The sequence below is a fragment of the Mobula birostris genome, chromosome 9 (genome assembly GCF_030028105.1).
Source record: "Mobula birostris isolate sMobBir1 chromosome 9, sMobBir1.hap1, whole genome shotgun sequence".
In the NCBI taxonomy this organism is placed as follows: Eukaryota; Metazoa; Chordata; class Chondrichthyes; order Myliobatiformes; family Myliobatidae; genus Mobula; species Mobula birostris.
The window spans coordinates 124,813,207-124,830,449 of record NC_092378.1 but is presented as its reverse complement, the minus strand read 5'-3'; the positions used below and the strand labels follow the sequence as shown (position 1 = coordinate 124,830,449).

At 41.3% G+C, this 17,243-nt stretch overlaps 1 protein-coding gene across 1 annotated transcript in view; it reads left to right on the top strand.

The window, feature by feature from the left end:
* LOC140203458 (transmembrane protein 114) overlaps positions 1-12,912 on the top strand; it is a 119,649-nt gene extending 106,737 nt beyond the window's left edge. The window contains exon 4 of the mRNA XM_072269515.1: positions 12,683-12,912. Within this exon, the coding sequence (XP_072125616.1) occupies positions 12,683-12,912 (230 nt within the window). The remainder of the gene's footprint in view (positions 1-12,682) is intronic.
* Positions 12,913-17,243: the final 4,331 nt, after the last annotated feature.

The following is a 17,243-nucleotide window of genomic DNA, read 5'->3' as shown; positions in this document are numbered from 1 at the left end:
TTCCTCTGCCTTCAATTTCTGCGATGGATAATTCATTTTATTGAGTCCCGTGGGTTTGTAGCTAGACCTCATTAGCTGGGGAGCTAAAGATATGCCTCAGTGATGAAAATCAGGGATGCTAATGAGATAATTAGATTTGAAGTAACACTGAAACCCCAGAAGTTTTTTTTTAATTGAAGCAGATTACAGAGATGAAAATTAAACTGTTAGATCTTGAAGCTGAAAGAATTTAAAAGTCATGATGATGCTAGATTCAGAGCCATTTGGTAAGTCAAATTTGTTATGTACAAATATACAAATTAGAAACATAGAAATATAGTAAACCTACAGCACAATATAGGCCCTTTGGCCCACAAATCTGTGCCGAACACGTCCTTACATGGGGTTACCCATAGGCCTCTATTTTTTTGAGCTCCATGTACTTGTCCAGGAGTCTCTTAAAAGACCCTATGGTATCCCCTTCCACAACTGTCACTGGCAGCCCATTCCACACACAAATTGGTTGAGTTTGGATGGTGTTTATGTTTTTAGAGCATGCAGGGTGGGAGATGGCTAGAAGATAAATCTTACTTTCTCCTGTATGATCAAATGGAACTAAGTATACATTTGCAGTCATCCATTTCCTTTAGGGACACACACAGAGAGCTGGAGGAACTCAGCAGATCAGGCAGCATCTATGGAGTGGCATAACCAGTTGATGTTTCGGGTCAAGACCCTTCATCAGGACAAGAAAGGAAAGTGGAAGAAGCCAGAAGAAGCTGGCAGCTGATAGGTGAGACCAGGTGAAGAGGAAGGTGAGCAAGTAGGAGAGGAGGATGAGGTAAGAAGCTGGGATGTGATACAATAGGTGGATGAGGTAAAGGGCTGAAGAAGAAGCAATCCAACAGGAGAGGACAGTGAACTATGGGAGACAGAGAAGGAGGAGAAGCACAGGAGAGAAGTAATGGTCAGGTGAGGTGAAGGGAAGTGTTTAAGAGGGAATCCAGATGGGGAATGGAGGCAGAGAGAAGGGGGCAGGAGGGCGAAGTTACCAGGCTGGAGGTACCTCCATCTGGTGGAACTAGTTCTCATCCTCAACAATTTCTCTTTTGGCTCCTTTCATTTTCAAACAATCAAAGAAAACTACTCGACTTAAATAGTGTGATAAATATTGTCAAATCAGCAGAATATAAGTAATATTCACAAGAAGAATCGCTAGTTGGTATTGTTATTGAGACCTTATAATAAAGTCTTGACAAACAGCAACAAAAATGACTTTAAGTATAATTCTCCTGACTAAGACTGTTGAGGGGACAGGCAGTTAATGTTGAACAAGATTTGAGTTGTTCTTATTTTATTTCTCTACCCTATTCTGAGTCTGATCTCTCTATCCTTGGGCTCCAGCATTGTTCAAATAAAGCTCATCATAAAAATCTCAAAGAACTTCACTTCATCTTTCATTTAGGCACATTATAGCTTCAGCACCCAACAATGAGTTAACAATTTCAGATGAAAAGTGTTGCTTCTATTTTAGTCAAGTTGTGGCTGTTGATAATAATTCTCCTGCAGCTATTATGTCTGCTCTAGATCCATCTTTTATTTACATTCAGTGGCCACTTTATTAGCCACCTCCTGTACCTGATAAGGTGGGCACTGAATGTACATTTGTGGTCTTCTGCTACTGTAGCTCATCCACTTCAAGGTTCGATGTGTTGCGCATTCAGAGACGCTCTTGTGCACACCACTGTTGTAACGCATGGTTATTTGAGTTACTGTTGCCTTCCTGTCAGCTTGAACCAGTCTGGCCACTCTCCTTTATCTTCTCTCATTAACAAGGCATTTCTATCCACAGGACTGCCACTTACTGGATGTTTTCTTTTCATTTTTCGCACCATTCTCTTTAATCCCTAGAGACTGTAGTGCATGAAAATCTCAGAAGACCAGCTGTATAGCATTATCAAGCGTTCTACGGTCAAAGTCAATTAGATCACATTTCTTTCCCATTCTAATGGTTGGTCTGAACAACAACTGAGCCTCTTGATCATGTCTGCATTCTTTTATACATTGAGTTTCTGCCATGTGATTGGCTGATTAGATATTTGCTTTGATGAGCAGGCGTACTAAAAGTCACTGTATTTCCTTCTCCCAGTATCATTTCCAAATACCTTGCACCATCATTCTGTCATGGTCCCTTCTGGCAATCCCCCACCTTGCTAGTTACCTCAGGAATTGGGCCTCAATCCCCCTCATTGAATTTCCAATCATTCCCAGGTTCCACTAACTACACACACCTGCTTTCTATCAGAAAATGCAGGATAAAGACCCTGTGATCACAAAAAGGAGCTGCTAGTTTGTTGGTTGATTCTAGTGTGAGTAAACCTTGTTTCTTGAATCGTGAGAACTGTCAGTTCTAAGTTCTGCATCGTTTCCTGGATACTCTACATGACCCTTGTCACTGTGTAAAGACTCTCCTGGATACTGGTTCCCCATTTGAGGCTAATGCCTCACGACTCTGCCTCAGCGCCTGTGTCCTGCACTTGGGTTCGTCCCCAGCCCCGTCCTTGCAACACATTCTTTTGGTCATTAGGGTCATTTCCACCTTCACTCTATCAAGGACCTGTGATGATGTTCCCCTTCTCTCTATTTCTGCAATATGTAGTGAATGTGTGATATCAGGTGTGGTGGCAGAGGCAGATACATTAGGGATGTTTAAGGAACTTAGATAGGCACATGAATGATAGAAAAACGGAGGGCTATGTAGGACAGAAGGGTTAGATTGTTCTTAAAGTATGTTAAAAATTTGGCACAACATCATGTGCCTGCACTGTGCTGTAATATTCTGTGTTAATGCTTAAATTTATTACAATCAGCATGAAATATTAATTATTTCTTTCTCCCCAGAATTTTTAAGCATTTTTTCTTTATTTCAGATTTGCAGGGTTTTGCATTTACAGGTTTCCCCCGCCATCCAAAGGTAGAGCGTTCCTATGAAACGGTTCGTAAGCCGAAATGTCGTAAAGCGAAGAAACAATTACCATTTATTTATATGGGAAAATTTTGTGAGCGTTTGCAGACCCAAAAATAACCTACCAAATCATGCCAAATAACACATAAAACCTAAAATAACAGTAACATATAGTAAAAGCAGGAATGATATGATAAATACACAGCCTATATAAAGTAGAAATACTTCTCCACAATCATTGCCGGTACTGTTCTCCGAAGCGAAAATCTCACGCAAGCGCCATCGGCAGAAAATCTCACGCAAGCGCTGTTAGCAAGAACACTCTCTCCAGTAACCTTTAAGCTATGAGGCTGCCAAATCATATCAAATAACACGTAAAAATACACAGCCTATATAAAGTAGAGATAATGTATGTACAGTGTAGCATCACTTACGGGAATCGGGAAGATAGCGCCGAGCACACTGATGATGGTGTGTTAGACTGATTCATCAGAGTTTGGGTGGTGCAATGGCCCCCACCCTCCAGGCCACTGAGCGATACATTGCCGCAAAGAACACAGGGGTCCAGCGGTAGCCGGGAGGTACACAGCACACCTTTAAGAAAAAAGCTGAAATAAACATGCTAATTAATTAGGTGCCGCCCGTAATTGTCGGCCCAGATCAGTGCCGATTTCTGATTGCGTCGTCTCTGATCTGGGCCGACAATTAAGTGTCGGCGGCACCTAATTAATTAGCATGTTTATTTTGGCTTTTTTCTTAAAGATGTGCTGTGCGCGCCCCGGCTACCTTTGCATTCTCTGCGAATCAGTATCTGCCCGTGGCCTGGGGGTTGGGGTGGTGGGACACTGGGGTGTCATCTCGTCGCCTGTTTCCATTAGAGCAGGCAGCTCATCTTCTTCTATCTCTGCCCGCCTCAATGTCGAAGGTCGAGGTTCGTCATCTGCCGTGACTGATGTGGAAGGCTTGCTTGACTGCGGAGCCTCGCACATTTTTCTATCACAGTTCTTTAATAAGGACTCAAACCATCCTGCAAATATCCCCTAAACTGACGTACCCTTCCAAAATTAAAGTCGTACTTTATCATTACTCATTCGATTTTGATTGTTATCTTTTTTTCTTCCAATTGCATCAGCTCTTCATCTGTCAGTTCTTGGTCATGGGATGCCAAAACCTCTTCAACATCATGTTCGTCAGCTTCCACAAGCCAAACTCACTTTGTCCTTACTTGGTTCACCACGATCAAAATGCTTAATTATGTCTAGTTTTACCGTAAGTGTAACACCCTTACGAGCTCTTTCAGGCTTTTCCCATACCATAGAACTCATCTTGCAAACGGCTGCTCACAGGCACGTGTTAAAGCAAAGCAGTTCCGAATCCGGGGGGGAGTGGCTGCTCGGGGCACGCTGCCTTTTATCATGCGCCGATTTTTTATTGTGCGCTGAATTTCTTTTCGTAACAGTGAAAACACCTTCTGAAAGCGAAAACAGGGTACTAATGTAGGTCTTTCGTAACAGTGAGGTTTCGTAAAGCGAACGTTCGAAAAGCGGGGGACACCTTATCTGTGTTCCAAACTCTAGCTAGCCCTCATTACTGCTGAATGTCTCAATGAATATTCATTAGTATTTTTTGTTACCATCCCCATTTATATATTCAAACCTATGAACCAAACACAGGAGTAAATAACAATCTGTTCAAACCATCTCAAATTCACTCTGTTGTATATCCATATTAACCTTTCACAGCCATCTCACCACTCCCAGAAGATCCGGGAGTCTTCCGCAAATCGATAGTGGCTCCCTGATGCCCGGAAATTATATACAATATCCCGGAAATAGATTTTTTTGAGAGGGAGGGGGAGAGCGAGCATCCTGATTGGTCTCCCTTCGTGCTAAGAGTGGTCCCCAACCACCGGGCCATGAGGAAACAATGTGATTTGGTGATATGTAATGATATGAGTCATTTGCACCTTTCCTCATTCCCTGTCACACACTGTTGAACTTGAACGCATGCAAGATCATTATGCGTGCGTCATCCATGTCAGCGCGGGAAGAAGATCAACTCCTCGAGCTTGTAAATGACGGCGGGCTGAAAAGTATGTTTGACATCTCTGCTGGCACTCTGGATCAAAGTCAAGGCTAAATATCCTGAGATAGCCATGGAAGCACTAAAAACGTTGCTTCCATTTCCAACATCATATCGCTGCGAAGCGGAGTTTTCTGCAATGAATGTAACAAAAGCTAAATTGCGGAACAGACTGGACATAAGGATCCTCCTTCAAGTATCGCTGTCTCCCCTCACCCCTCAATGGGACCGTCTTGTTGCAGGAAAACAAGCCCAGGGCTCGCATTGATTCAGCGATATTGGTGTGTTGCATTGACTTTATATGTTCATACGGGGAAAATATGCGCTGTGTGTTTAATATCTAAATGTTACTTAAAATGTTATGATGCTATTGACTTATCACCTATATTCCGGTCGTGATTAACACCCACCCCCCCCCCCCCACCCTCGGTCCGCCGGTCCGCAAGAATATTGTCAGTATTAAACCGGTCTGCGGTGCAAAAAAATGTTGGGGACCCCTGCTAAGTAGACCTATCAGTTTTCTCTGTGGGCGGCTTTACAGTCGACCTCAAAAATAATGACAGTGTTGCTCGCTGCACTGTTTGCAACAGTGACTTTTCTATTGCCCATGGTGGATTAAAATGTAAAGGACATGTTGAGGTGAGTTTAACAGGTGTCATTCATTCATTAGCATAGCTAACATTATTTAAACTAGCTGGCTAGCTGCCAAGGAGCTACGCTATTGATGTCCTACGTGATGAGGCCAAACTCCCTGTAGACTTGTTTGAAGTTATAATAGAATAAACATGATAATATGCTATAATATAAGCACATATTTTAATGTCACATTTGCTGCATATACCCAACTTGGTTTACAGATTAGACAAAATCACTAAACAAAGTATTACATACACCCTTGGAGGTTGGCGGGGGGGTGCTAACCTCCCTGAAATGGTGGTGATACCTCCCTGAAATAAGTTTTTGCAGGGTGGGATGTCTGCTTTCACCACTTTGTAAGTGCTCATCGCTCTCTATCTTGAAGAAAAGATTAGAAGACTGCTTCTATTGCCCCTCGAGGAAGGTAGTTACAAAGATACATGACCTACTTTGTGAGAAAGTAAAGTTACATCATGATGTTTTAAAAGGGCATTTCCTCATTTATAACATAGTGATGCCTAGTTCCAGATTCTCCTATCCTCTTTACAATCACCCTACAGAAACCAGTAAGATTTTGTAATCTCAATCTCTCTCTCTCTCTCTCTCTCTCTCTCTATCTCTATCTCTATCTCTATCTCTCTATCTCTATCTCTATCTCTATCTTTCTTTCTTTCTTCTAAATTACCATTTGGAATATAAACCCAGCTGGTACAACCTTTCCTCATGAGACAGCCCACCAAATCAAGGAATAGTCCAATAAATCTTCTCTAAAATTCTTCCAATTCATTAATATTGTTATAATGAGAGCAAATACTGTACACAGCTCTCCAGATGTGGTTTCACCATTGACCCTTTTAACTGAAGCATAACGTAGAACGTACAGCAAAGTATAGCTCTTTGGCCCGCAATGTCGTGCTGACCTTTTAGCCACTCCCGATCAATCTAATACAGTCATAGAACCATAGAACCATAGAAACTACAGCACAGAAACAGGCCCTTTGGCCCTTCTTGGCTGTGCCGAACCATTTTCTGCCTAGTCCCACTGACCTGCACACGGACCATATCCTTCCATATACCTCCCATCCATGTATCTGTCCAATTTATTCTTAGATGTTAAAAAAGAACCCGCATTTACCACCTCATCTGGCAGCTCATTCCATACTCACTCTCTATGTGAAGAAACCCCCCCTAATGTTCCCTTTAAACTTTTCCCCCCTCACTCTTAACCCATGTCCTCTGGTTTTTTTCTCCCCTTGCCTCAGTGGAAAAAGCCTGCTTGCATTCACTCTATCTATACCCATCATAATTTTATATACCTCTATCAAATCTCCCCTCATTCTTCTACGCTCCAGGGAATAAAGTCCTAACCTATTCAATCTTTCTCTGTAACTGAGTTTCTCAAGTCCCGGCAACAACCTTGTAAACCTTCTCTGCACTCTTTCAACCTTATTTATATCCTTCCTGTAATTTGGTGACCAAAACTGAATACAATACTCCAGATTCGGTCTCACCAATGCCTTATACAACCTCATCATAACATTCCAGCTCTTATACTCAATACTTTGATTAATAAAGGCCAATGTACCAAAAGCTCTCTTTATGACCCTATCTACCTGTGACGCCACTTTTAGGGAATTTTGTATCTGTATTCCCAGATCCCTCTGTTCCACTGCACTCCCCAGTGCCTTACCATTAACCCTGTATATTCTACCTTGTCCATAACCCTCCATTTTTCTTTCATCCATCTGCCTATCTAAGTGCCTTTTAAATGTCCCTATTGTATCAGCCACTGCCACCATCCCCAGCAGTCCATTCCACTCTCTGTGTAAAAAGCCTACCTCTGATATCTCCCTTAAATGTCCTCCAGTTACCTCAAATGGATGTCCTCTGGTATCGGACATTGGCTCCCTGGGAAAAATGTGTTGGGTGTCCACTCTATCAATGGCTCTCGTGATCTTATATACCTGCACCAAGTTCCCTCCAAGGGGAAAAGTCCCAACTTGCTCATCCTTTCCTCATAAGACATGTTCTCTAATCCAGGCAGCATCCTAGTAAATCTCCTTTACAACCTCTCTAATATTTCCATATCCTTCCTACAATGAGACAATCAGATTTGAACGCAAATAATATTTCTACTTCATTTAAATTTCCCAGCAATAAATGATAACATTCTTTCCTAATTACTTAATGTACAAAAACCCTTTAAATTTTGCATATAACAAGTTGTAGAAATTTAACGATGTAATAAAAATTAACAGGATCTCCTGCTAGCAAACAGTGAATTTTGAAAATGAAAACCATATGATTAGCATTGGCTTCCCTTCCCTTCCAGGATAAAAAAAAGTTATTTAAAATCTTAAAAATATCTGTTGAGAACCTATGGTTTTGCTAAGATAAAATGTTCTCATTCAGAAAATCTTGTTTGGAATGATCACTAAAAAATACTAATGGATTGATCAATGACCTTGTTCATTTTCCTTACTCCTGGGTTTTTTGTGATTACTCCTCAACAACTGATATTCTTCCATCTAGCATTTCTATCAATACTGGTGGTTTAATGGGTGACCTGTATGATTCAGCTTGTCTAAACAAGCAGGACTTACTTTTGATTGACTGCAATCTGACGGGAATGATTGATTGGTTTCTGAGCAACGCACACAAAATGCTAGAGGAATTCAAAAGTTTAGGTTGCATCTCTGGAAATAAATAAACAGTTTTGGGATGAGACCCTTCTGGTTTTTGGCTTTCTTCACTATCCATGGCAGCTGGTAGTTAATAGTTACCACTAAACCAGAAAATAACAGAGTTACCAGCATGATACACAAAGTTCAAAGTAAAATTTATTATCAGAGTACAAACATGTCACCACATACAACCCTGAGATTCTTTTTCCTGGGGTCATATTTAGCAAATCTATAGAACAGTAAACAGGATCAATAAACAGCAAACTGTGCAAATACAAATATAAGTAAATAGCAATAAATAGTGAGCACGAAATAACAAAATAAAGAGTTGTTAAAGTGAGACTATCAGCTATGGGAACACCAGAAATAGAATGAGTGTAGTATCCGCTTTTGTTCAACAGCCTGATGGTTGAGGGGTAGTAACTGTTATTGAACCTGGTGGTGTGAGTCCTGAGCCACTGGTACCTTCTACCTGATGGAAACAATGAAAAAAGAGCATGGCCTGGTAAGTGAGGATCTTTGATGATGGATGCTGCTTTCCTACAGCAATATTTCATGTAGATGTGCTCAGTGGTTGAGAGGGCTTTACCCATGATGTACTGAGTTGAATCCACTTCCTTTTGTAGGATTTTCTGCTCAAGAGCATTGGTGTTCCCATACCAGGCTGCAATACAACCAGTCAGTACACTTTCCACCACACATCTATAGAGGTTTGCCAAGGTTTTAGAAATCAGCCGAATCTCTGCAGACTCCTGAGGAAGTAGAGGTGCTGTCGTGCTTTCTTTGCAATTATATTTATATGATGGGACCAGGACAGGTCCACTGAGATAGTGACAATCTGGAATTTAAAGTTACCTCAGATCCTCCAGTGATTACCGGCTCGTGAATCTCTGGTTTCCCTCTCCTTAAGTCTACAATCATTTCCTTCATCTTGCTGACATCATGTGAGAGGTTGTTGTTATGACACCACTCAGATAAATTTTCAATTTCCCTTCTGTATGCTGATTCATCACCACCTTTGATGCGGCCCACAACAGTGGTGTCATCAGCAAACTTGTATATGGTGTTGGAGCTGTTCTTAGCCACACAGCTATAGTTGTAAAGGGAGTAGAGAAGGGGGCTAAGAACACATCCCTGTAGTGCTCCTGTGCTGATGGAGATTGTGGAGGAGATGATTTTGCCAATCCAAACTGACTGGGGTCTGTCTATGAGTGAGGAAATCCAGGATCTAATTACACAAGGGGGTATTGAGGCCCAGGTCTTGGTGTTTACTAATTAGTTTTAAGGGGATAATGGTATTGAATGCTGAGCTATAGTCGATAAAGAGCACCCTGATGTATACATCTTTGCTGTCCAGATGTTCCAAGGTTGTATGAAGAGCCAGTGAGATGGCATCTGCTCTAGACCTGTTGCTTCAGCAGGCAAATTGGAGCAGATCAAATTTGCCACTCAGACAGGAGCTGATATGCTTCACCACCAGCCTCTGAATACACTTCATCACTGTGGATGTAAGTGCTACTGGATGATAGTCATTTGGACAGGTTACTGTGCTCTACTTGGGCACCGGTATGATTGAAGCCTGCTTGAAGCAAGTGGGTACCACACACTGCTGGAGCAAGAGGTTGAAGATAACCATGAATACATCAGCACAGATCTTCAGTACTCGACCAGGTACACTGTCTGGACCGATGTTTTCCTTGGATTCACTCTCTTGAAGAAAGCCTGTATGTCATCTTCAGGTACTGAGTCCAAAGGATCATCGGGAGACATGGGGGTGGGTGATGGTTTCTCCCTGATATGGAAGTCAAAGCAAGCAAAGAAGGCATTGAGCTGACCTGTAAGTGAAGCTTTGCTGTCTTCTATGTCACAAGATTTAACTTTGTAGGAGGTTATGGCATTCAAACCCTGCCACAGCTGTCGAGCATCCCTTGTTGATTCCAGTCTAGTCTGGAATCTCCACTGCACCCGTGAGGTGGCTTTCCGGAGATCATACCAAATGGTGTAGTTATATGATCAGTACATATTGAAGTATTTTTATTAAGAGTATCAAATTGTTACTTATTGCATTCTGTGTACATACTGAATATTCATTGCATTTGTATTTATGTAAATATGGTCTATGCAGTTTCTGGGATTCAGTAAACAAGTTCCATGTCTGGAACATCAGATTTGTTCAGATTTTACTGTACTTGCTACTGACCTTTTGCTATATTAATTCAGATCCTTTTGCATCTCAAAGCTCTGCAATCTCTCATCATTTAGATAGTTTGCTTTTTAAAAGTTTTCCTGAAAAAATGGTAAATTTCATATTTCTTCATGTTATATGCCATTTGCCAGATATAGTTCACCAATCTATATCACTTTGTACCCTTCATGTGTCCTCTTCAAAAATTATTCCAATCAATACTTCTGTATTTGGCAAACTTAGCAATCATACCATTCTAATTATGTGTCATTCTTTTAAAATTTGAGATTTAAATTATATGTGGTCCCATGCTTACATTTCACATTAAGCAGCAATAAACCATATGACTGACGATTCAAACAGCTCGGCTTAAATTAGTTCATCATGACTAACATTATTATTATGATGAATTATATTATGAACTAATTCTATTCCAATTCTCTTGCCATTTATTTCCATTTTCTATCATTATCCTCTATGGTTATTCAACTTATCTATTATCTATTATCATTATATTTTATTAATGCATTTCTCAAAGGAATTTTTATTTAGGTATTGATTTTTTTTCTGTCCCTTTCTTCAAGCACACACACCAGTCCACAGACTTGGTGTCAGAAACCAGCCAGACCTCAGCACAGATTGTGTGGTTTCATTCTTTACAGTGTTTGATTTGCAATCACGCTGCTCACTCTGATTTACACATTATTATTTCCCAGCTGCAGTAAAATCACTGGCTGGCACAAAATCATGGCCACAAACTTTGCTTTGCAAGCAACTTCAGTCAGTTTTCTATAGAACAGGTCATGTTACTTCACTGTTCATTTGATTCCTTTCTTACATTTAAGAAGTTATTGTTGAGTCCAACTTCCTGAACAATTCTTGATTCCTGCTTCCCACACATTCTTGTTGACTTCCTCTAATCAGAAACCTTCACAACTCGCAGTTGTATTAGAACGACTTTCAGGGTGCCTTACAATACTTTACACAACTGAGGTTTCTTCTCGATACTTCCCAGATCATCCCCACGTACTTTATAAAATTCTTAGGTTGCCTGTGTAGCAGTCTTCAGTTCTCCCATTGATGAGTTTACCAGATGTTGGAAGTCATAGTGAAATGGCATGCTGCTTTTTGGTTGAATTTGTTATCTGAATGAAGAGCTACATCTCAAAAAATTAGTTTTGCCAGTGATTCTAGAAGCCTCTGGGGATTAAGGTTTCTTTTTCTCTTATTTTGCATAGGACACCATGCAATAGAGGATTCCACAGAAAAATCCTCCTTCCTTCCTGAAGCATGCTTTCTTTTTGTTGCCAAGCATTTGTTTAAATGTTGGCATGTGCACACTGAATGTCCTCCTCCAAAAGTGATCGTGGGTGACTTCCAGCACCTGTTCAACAATGCTACCTTACTAAGAGCATAACATCCCTGAAGGTCGCTCGGGCTTCTAGCCAACACTACTGCAGAAGTGCAACTGATCAAGCTCCTGACCATTGTCCTTATTTGAAATGAAAATGCAAACTGGTTTTAACTCTAAGTAACCAGTTCACAAGAAATGTTTCAAGCAACGAACTGCTGAAGGAACAGAGTAGTTCAGACAGCGTTGTCAGAAGGAAATGGACAGTCGACACTTCAGTTCAAGACCCTTCATCTGGACTGAAAGAGTAGGGGAAGATAGCCAGTATAAAGAGATGCAGAAGAGGGGGTTCAGCAAGAGCTCGCAAGTAGTAGGTGAATAATGGTGATGAGGTGAGGAGGGATGATTGGCAGAAGGAGTCAGGTGGGGAAAGATAAGATGGAAAAAAGTTACAGAGAGGTTGGGAGGCTGAGAGGTGATTGGTGGAGGCATAGGCAACAAAGGGATAAAGATGGTAGAGCTGTCCATTTCCTTTTACAGTAGCTACCTGACCCACTGAATTCCTCCAGCACTTGGTTTCATTTACTTCAGACTCGGCCATCTGTAGTTCCTTCTGCCTCTATGTATTGCTTGTTTTCCACATCCTTTAGCACAGAATGTAGTTTTTTTTATAAACATGACAATACATCAGTAAATGTTGCATGGTCAATATTCTGAAAAAGACATGGCCAGGAAGAATGTCTAGAGAGATTATAATTGTGGCTGTATCTAATGAAGGTCTCACTTCCTGTTTCACCTAGCGCTGGTAACACTTGCTGGAATCAGTGTGTACGTCGGGTATTCTGCAGCAGCGTTCAAGGAAGCTGTCAATCTGTCTGGAAAAGACATACTTGAAGATATTAACATCGGGTTTGGATGGTCCTTGGCTCTGGTGTGGATCTCACTTACCGCTGAGGTGTTCACAGGTGTTGCATTCATACTGGCTGCAAAGTTGACAGGCATGAAGGAAAGACACGAAGGATCACCATAAAGCTAAAGAATCTGTTCATGGTTCGCTGGAGCTCAGAACTGAGGTGAAACAAAGGGAAGTCTCTGAAATTAACTTTGATATAGAAACCATGCAAATCTGGCGAACCCGTCTAAATATAATTCTCTCAAAATCAGTATTGTTTACAAATGGTTTCAATGCTAAAAGTTTGGAAATAAATACTAGTAGCTTTTTTTTTAATGAGAGCACTCTGCTTTTCAATGCTGCTTAGTAGATGCCGTGTTTCTGCTAATGAGATCAAAATTTCTTTGCAAGTAGAACTTCCAGCTGAAAAAGATTACTGTAGCTGCTTTATGCGTGATGACTTTGGGAGAAACATTCTTGGAATTTCAGGTCAAGTGACAAGGATTTTCTGTCGTACAGAGAATTTCTTTTACTGTTACTCCATTCTGTTGTAAGTACATTTGTTTATTGTTAAATAAAAATACCAAGTCACAAAAGATTTCCGAGCTATATAAGCAATCTTACATGCCTGTGGCTAGCTGTGGTTACTAAGGCACAAGATGTAATTAGACTGAATATCACAATCCAAGCTTGACTAGGATTTAGCTGTAGTCAGTTGATAACACCCCTGTGTTAGAATTGGGGTGTTATGGGAGCTCAAAGACCAGCCCAAAAGTTGGAATCAAGGAATCTATAAAATGATTATTTTATATGAAGGAGTTTAGAAAGGCTGATCAGAGATAAAATGAGACCCTGCTTTTTCTCTTGGGGAATTCTAATAGATCCAACACCCTTGTTTCAATATCCAGCACCCTAAACAATAATTACCCCATAACTAGCATATTATCCAATCATTATTACTTAGCTGTTTGTGGAGAGATTGCTTTGTGCAGATCTTGTTATTTTACTCCATTAATACTCGTCAGACTTTAAAAACCATTAGAGAAGTGCAAGTTGATATATAAATACAAAGCTTTTATTTTTGAATAATCCCTTCTTTAAAGATTCTAAACAGTCTGAGGAAATGGCAATTAACTCTTAAGTGGTTGACTGCAAGAATGTTAGAGATAAACACATATTTCATTCAAAAATGATCTGATGATTAAAGCCAAGTGATTTTTTTTGTGTTTCCTTCAATATTTTTCTATTACCTCCATGGATTTTGTTCCATACACAGCTGTTACCTTTGAACATCTTGCTCAAGTTTTCAGTGTTTATTGAGAGCTTTGAGCAGGACAATGACCAGCTACTTACACAATGGAAAGTCATAACCACCATGCTGTCATTACATACACAACTCTGACAGGATTTTATGAAGGATTAAGACTGGTGAACTAAACTGGCTCTCTGTTCTCTAATTCATTCTGAAGTTAGCTGTGATCCACATCAGTTTCCTATTGTGCTGATCCAGCTTACCACAGCAGCTGATCCAGTCTATGATCTTTCTGGTGACTATGATTCAGCAGCTCGTTGTGCAAAAATGCTGAGACATTGGTGGAACCCATCTAATTAATGTTGTAGTAAGTACAGAACAGAAAGTGAAAAGTTTCCTGTAGCAAATTGGGATTACTTAGAAACACAATAATATTTCATTAATTTATTTTTATTATATGTTAATACTTGCCATTTGATGTTTAGAACAGTGTAGAGGCACTTGTAGTTTGTGTGTCTCTTATGTACAAAATGTTGAAGAAACACTTTTATTGCATATTTTATTGCTTATGATAAATAATGTTTTGACCAGTTGTAATATATTAACATGCAAAAGAATAAATAATTGTGAGTCTTTGTGAAAACATTACATTATTCAATATGGTCAATATGGTGCAAGACATTGACAACGATTCTAAGAAGAGGGTGGCAGTTTTGTCATAAAATCATTGGTCACCTTGAGATGCATTGATCCTAGAGGAAAGATATTAAGCATTGAAAATATTATTAATTTATTTGTGAAAATGATCATTAAATAAATTATTTAAGAAATACTCAGCAAGTTAGGTTACATCTGCGAAGAGGGAAAGCAAGCCAATATTTCAAGTCAATGATCTTTCATTCGAACCAAGAAAAGTAAGAAATCAAACTTGATTTAAGTTGCAGATATGGGGAGAGGTGGCAAGAACAATGGGAGTGTCTGATAGGGTGGGGACCAATAAAGAGACAACATGGCAGAAGTAGCGGTGTTGCCAACTGAGAGAGAATGTTCCTTGTAAGCAGAACAAGTGCTACACATGCCCTTACACTTCCTCCCTCACCACCATTCAGGGCCCCAGGCAGTCCTTCCAGGTGAGGTGACACTTCACCTGTGAGTCGACTGGGGTGATATACTGCGTCCGGTGCTCCCAGTGTGGCCTTCTATATATTGGCGAGACCCGATGCAGGCTGGGAGACCATTTCGATGAACACCTACGCTTTGTCCGCCAGAGAAAGCAGGATCTCTCAGTGGCCACACATTTTAATTCCATGTCCCATTCCCATTCTGATATGTCTATCCACGGCCTCCTCTACCGTCAAGATGAAGCCCTACTTAGGTTGGAAGAACAACACCTCATATTCCGTCTGGGTAGCCTCCAACCTGATGGCATGAACATTGACTTCTCTAACTTCCGTTAATGCCCCTCCTTTCTTTCTTACCTCATCCCTTATTTGTTTATTTATTATTTTTTATTTTTTATTTTCTCCCTCTGCCACTCCCACTATAACTCCTTGCCTGCTCTCCACCTTCCTCTGGGCCCCCCTTCTCCTTTCTTTCTCCCAAGGCTTCCCATCCCATAATCCTCTCCCTTCTCCAGCCTTGTATCCCTTTTGCCAATCAACTTTCCAGCTCTATGCTCCATCCCTCCCCCTCCTGTCTTCTCCTACCTTTTCGGATCTCCCCCTCCCCCTCCCACTTTCAAATCTCTTACTATCTCTTCTTTCAGTTAGTCCTGATGAAGGGTCTTGGCCTGCAACGACGACTGTACCTCTTCCTATAGATGCTGCCTGGCCTGCTGCGTTCCATCAGCATTTTGTGTGTTTTGTGAGAATGGTGAAGGCTTGTTTGTTGCAGTTGATTTGCTTGCTTGAGATGTAAACAGATGAATGAAAGCAGAAGAAGAGAAAAGAAAACATAAATAAAAATCCATGCTCGATCTCTCAGGTATGCACTGGAGAAACGGAGCTCTGTGTATGCTGGAAATATGAAAGGGAAAAGAGAGAATGCTGCAACCTTCCCCCGTCTTCAACCCTCCTCTTCTTCATGGACACCCCACTCTGGTCTTCTGCCTGCTCTGGATCTCTTTATCGCTAACTGCCGACAGGACATCAACTGTCTCGACTTCACCGCACCTTGTCCCCATTCCAACCGCACTCCTTCGGAACGCTCTGCTCTCTACTCACTCTGCACTAATCTTAACCTTATTATTAAACCCGCCGATAAGGGGGATGCTGTTGTAGTCTGGCACACTGACCTCTACCTTGCCGAGGCACAGCGACAACTCGCGGATACCTCCTCTTATTTAACCCTCGATCATGACCCCACTAAGGAGCACCAGGCCATTGTCTCCCACACCATCACCGACTTTATCCGCTCAGGGGATCTCCCATCCACTGCTACCAACTTTATAGTTCCCACACCTCGCACTTCCCGGTTCTACCTCCTACCCAAGACCCACAAACCTGCCTGTCCTGGCAGACCTATTGTCTCAGCTTGCTCCTGCCCCACCAAACTCGTTTCTGCATACCTCGACACGGTTTTATCCCCCCTTGTTCAATCCCTTCCTACCTATGTTTGTGACACTTCTCACGCTCTTAAACTTTTCGATGATTTTAAGTTCCTTGGCCCCCACCACTTTATTTTCACCATGGATGTCCAGTCCCTATATACTTCCATCCCCCATCAGGAAAGTCTCAAAGCTCTCCGCTTCTTTTTGCATTCCAGACCTAATCAGTTCCCCTCTACCACCACTCTGCTCCGTCTAGCGGAATTAGTCCTTACTCTTAATAATTTCTCCTTTGGCTCCTCCCACTTCCTCCAAACTAAAGGCGTAGCTATGGGCACCCATATGGGTCCTAGCTATGCCTGCCTTTTTGTTGGCTTTGTGGAACAATCTATGTTCCGTGCCTATTCTGGTATCTGTCCCCCACTTTTCCTTTGCTACATGGACGACTGCATTGGCACTGCTTCCTGCACGCATGCTGAGCTCGTTGACTTTATTAACTTTGCCTCCAACTTTCACCCTGCCCTCAAGTTTACCTGGTCCATTTCCGACACCTCCCTCCCCTTTCTAGATCTTTCTGTCTCTGTCTCTGGAGACAGCTTATCCACTGATGTCTACTATAAGCCTACCGACTCTCACAGCTATCTGGACTATTCCTCTTCTCACCCTGTCTCT